We start from the raw sequence: 4758 nt of genomic DNA on the forward strand, positions 1-4758 counted from the left end.
GTGTCAATTCCTTTGAACATTGCAATTCAACGAATGTGATATTTCAATAGGTTGTATTATAATGTTGCAGCGGATCTGCATACATATCGCAATCGGTGGTTCGAGGGTGACAATCCTTTATAACTTGCGCTATGAGAGATTCGATAGGCGGATGCAATATAACAATAAGGCAGTTTATAATGGTGCAACGAGTCCGCATATATATCGCATCTATATATTATATACTCTTCTGCTCTTTGCTATAACCTGTTCGGGTCCGTGTATTATCGCAATCGGCACTTTCAATGTGGCAAGGCTTTACAAGAGTCTTGCGATATGGCAGATGCGATAATATATTAAATCATATTGCAATGGTGTAGTCGGGTCTGCATACATATCGCTATCGCAGTTTTAATGTGACAAGGCTTTAAATGCTGCGATACATAACTCCCGATATGGCGGACATGATATACCATTAGGGCACAATATAATAGGACCATCGGGTCTGCAATTGTATATCGCAGTCAAGGGTTTCAATGTGGTACTTAATAGAACCCGCCGATGTGATTTCTCCGATATATATACTGCTCCGCTCTTATCTGCTCTTGGCTTGTCGCTCCTATGGCTTTCGATACACTGCTCCAATAGCTCTTCTCTGATATTCCTCCGATATCTCATGATATGGTTCCTTTGTTAATTGCTATTCCGCTGGCTTCTCCCCCTGATGCGTGTTACTCTTTGTTGCTTCTCTTTTGATAACTTCTTCCTCTTTGCGGGACTTCTTGGGCATATAATACATGCGATACTCCCGATATGTCTCCTCTTGCTCCAATAGGTCTTCCTTTGGCTTTGGAATGTTTTTCAATGAACTTCTCTGATACCTTCATACCTTGATGGCTTATGATATCTTTTCCGATATGCCTCTCTTGCTCTGATATTTTGCAATACTCATTTGATACTCTGCGATACTCTTAAGCACAAACGATAGCTTTGATATGCCTCCTTTGTTAACCCCTCCGTTAACAGACTCTTACTCATGGCTTGGCTTTCCTGATAGCCTTGCTCCTTGGCTTCTTGCTCCTGTTTCTTCATGGATCTACTCTGCTTCTCCTTGGCTGCATATCATCATTTAGTATCCTCGAATATTGCCATATTGACATCAATGACAATCTAGATCAACATCACTAACTTACATAGATAGTTTAATTATTAAATATTTTTATTTCTTTTTTTCTTTTAAAATGTGTTTTGAAATATATAAATAAATTATGAATAAAAGATAAACATATATTATATTAATATAAATGAAATAATTTAAAATGATTTTATTTATATAAATAAATTTATATAATTAATAATAAATATCTTACTCAAAATATTTTTAATACTATGTATATTTGTAGATTAAAATATTATTATCAAATATAAAATATTTAGATTTAAAAATACAGTCACTAAATACGAATTTATTATTAAAAATTAAAGATTAACAATTTTTGTATTTTCCCTCTTTTAAATTTTTTCTAAGATATATAAATGAATTTAATATAATGAAAAACTTTTAGTACACTTAAATTTTTGAAACTTATATAGAAAATAATTATACCATATTTTAAATAAAATTAATTAAAACTATAAATAGATTTAATATAATAAAAAACTTTTATGATACTTTAATTTTTGACATTTATCATTAAAAAAATTCTACCCAATTTTAAATAAAATTAATCAAAAAAATTTCATGCTGGTGAATTAACAAGTGGCTAGTTGATGGTTTCTGATACACTTTGTCTCAGTTGTAATCTTCGTTAGGGTTATGTTGAGGATGGTCAAGTACCCTGTCATGGATTGAAGGCTAAGTTCCAGTTTTGTGAGCAGATTGTATATCATGATATAATTTAAACTAAAAATGATAAAATTTCAATTAAAAAAACCAAAAGACTAAAAAAACACATCCAAAACATCTTAAAATCAGACATCTCACTGCAGGGTATATAAACACCTCGATACAAAATATTTAATATCTTTGTAGGTTAAATCTTATATATTCAAATTTCACACAGTAAAACATTTGAATTTACTATTCCAGAAAAATTTCTAACCAAATACACTTCATTACACAAATGGATTACAGTATATCCAGAAATCTCGACCAAAGAAAATTAACCCAGAAAATTTTCGAACCAAATAAACTTCGTTACACATTACACGAATGGAATACACTATATCCAGAAATCTCGACCAAAGAAAAATAGCCCGGACAGAAGGGAAAATTGAAAAACACATCTAAAACCTCTCACTGTAAGTGAAAGAACACCTCGTTACAAAAAATTTAATGCCTCTGTACGTCCAGATGTAAACCATTATACAGATAATTTGCCAGAAAATTCCAACCGTACTTTGCCGAGAATCTAACCAAGAAAATGTTGTATTTGGCATTTCTCCGGCCCACCTAAAAGTTTGTGAAAACTTCAAATTGTCAGAAGCTTGGAAATGCTCCGTCCTTCTCCAAACTTGGCCGGAAAAAATGATTGCATTACCCGTCCATTGCCACCGAAACCGTGAAACTTGATCACAAATCGATCGACGAGTTCGTGTATATATCGACTCGGGCCAATACCAGGCCAGAACCTCTGCTGTCAGTTGAAACAGATTACTGTAATGGTGTTTAGTGTATGTTGGCAAACTTTAAAGGAGCACATGCTGTGATGGCAGAGTCCTGTGAGGTCAAATTTATGGTGCGCAACACTTTGGAGGAACTCGTTGCACCTGCTGAGCTAGATTGCAGGGAAGTGAATGGGGTTCCTTAATTCTTGTGGGTGGGCTGAGGGTATGACGAGAAGAGGACACAAGAGGGTTCACTTGCAGAGGATCCAGAGAAGTAGTGGGGCTTTGTGGGTTGGGCAGATAAGGGACCATGGGAGCCATGGGTAGAGATATTTTGGGGATCGGCGCGTTCTCCAGGCTATTGGGTGGGTGTATCCACTTAGGCAGTGGACCTGCCATGAGCAAGGTTTTTAAAAGTGGTCCTGCCTTCATGACGGCCGGCAACAGCTTGCCTCTCTCGGGCAAGTTTTTCAACATCACCTCAAGGTCGGATTCTGGTGGCTCCGGCAGATGAGCAGGCCTAGCTACTGCGTTGGAGTCAAGAATCGAAGAAGGAGATGGCAGGATGAGGTCCGGTTCGGGGTCATGACACGTCATATGACCGCGAGCTGATGGTTCTGCGACTTCAAGAAATAGACTTGATGATGGCTGACTGCTGCCTGTTATTGCTGCCTCCTGCTGCTGCGGCCGCCCTAAGTCATAATCTGTCGACTTATCTTGGACGAGATGCCGGAGAAGGGATTCGATCTGCTGCTGCTGCTCGGATTCTTGCCGCTTGACTAAATTTAGCCGCTGCTCGTTGTGGTGATAAAGCTGTTCATCTTGTGACTCATTGAGATTGGAAAAATGGATCCTTGCAGACGGATTCAGAGGTTGGTGCAGGTCGGCGGGATTGGAAAAATGGAGCCTTGAAGACGGATTCTGAGATTGGTCGGCGTCTAGTCGGAAGCGGCCGGAATTCGATCGGAATTGGTCGGCCGGTCCGACGAGCGGAGAGGAAATTGAACGCATAGCAGCGGCCGCGGCCGCGGCGGCGGTGGTTGGATTAAGTTCCTCTGGTTCCGCGACGACCAGCCTGGTCTCCGGCCATTGGGATCGATCGCTAGACATGACGTGGCTTTGTGTATTCGTCAACGCGGAGTATTCTGCGAGTCTTTGGCTGAGTTGCTGCAGCTGCTGTCGCGCTTCATCTCGTTCTCTGAGAATCGATGTCACGGCCTCTTGGAGTTCACGCAGTTGAGCGTCCTGACGTTGTTTCTGCATCTCTGCATTCGCCCGCGTTCGTTCCAGCTCCACGGATGTGGAGAATAAGAGATACTTCAGCTCTCGAATGGTCTGTAAACATACAAGACAAATTAGTAACGAGCGCAGCTTTGTTTTAAGGGCGATTGGCGTGGCCATTAAAGCTCTGTAAACCTGACAATCAACCCTGGCTCACTAGAAGCGAGAGGAAAAACAGAAACCACAGAAGATTCAGTTCCGGGGAATGAAACAAATATACCTCTCCAGGCGGGCGGCTGCGGCTGCGGCTGCTGAAGAGTCCAGCCGGCGTTCTCGTTCGCCGAGCAGGGGATCCTCTCCATGATGATAGTTATGATTATAAAACTTAATATGGCACAACTGAATAAATTCCTTCTTTCCCCTCGCTCTAATACGGAATGTTCCGATAATGATAATAATCATTATAAGACTAATCCCAGTGAAAAAGCCGGCCATCTTTTTCAGGTCCCGGCGGCGGTGTCCGAATGGAACGATGACATCCGGGAACCCTGACAATTTTCACCACGCAGCCTCGCGCGACGACTGGTTCTTTAGTATACGAGGGTTTCTTTATAGGTGAATCAGCGGCACATCGAGAGTTAAACGTCTCGAGTTAAGCTGAGATTAACCCGAGAGTTGTCGAGTTAACTGCACCTAATTTTCCCTATTTACGACTTCGACTTCATGTCGACGGGCACTGACAAAAGGCCGTTGCCTAACTATTAGAATTTTTTGAGATATTAGATGTTGTTGTTGGAGATTTTGGATATCAGGATTTAAATTGGATTTTTATTTGATTATATAAATTTAACATTTTAATGTATTACGATTCAAAAACAATGATGGATCATGTAAAGGGAGCCTCTCATATTAGTAGTCCTCATTTTACTGGGTGGATAGATAGGATTATGT

The 4758-nt window shown here is 40.1% G+C and overlaps 1 protein-coding gene across 1 annotated transcript; it reads right to left on the reverse strand.

Annotated features, from left to right (window-relative positions):
* Nucleotides 1–2057: 2057 nt before the first annotated feature.
* Nucleotides 2058–4543, reverse strand: LOC149190622 (uncharacterized). The gene has a single exon (XM_089413430.1). It carries the CDS (start codon nt 3985–3987, stop codon nt 2713–2715), a length of 1275 nt encoding a protein of 424 aa, XP_089269556.1. The 5' UTR covers nt 3988–4543; the 3' UTR covers nt 2058–2712.
* Between the last annotated feature and the right edge of the window lie 215 nt (nt 4544–4758).

This window comes from Pinus tabuliformis, chromosome 3_1 (genome assembly GCF_031772625.1).
Source record: "Pinus tabuliformis cultivar Carrire ecotype Pingquan chromosome 3_1, CPIR1, whole genome shotgun sequence".
Taxonomy (NCBI): Eukaryota; Viridiplantae; Streptophyta; class Pinopsida; order Pinales; family Pinaceae; genus Pinus; species Pinus tabuliformis.

What these genes read in the sequence shown, in the direction of transcription:
- LOC149190622 (XM_089413430.1), bottom strand. Translation starts at nt 3,987, where the DNA reads ATGGCCACGCCAATCGCCCTTAAAACAAAGCTGCGCTCGTTACTAATT.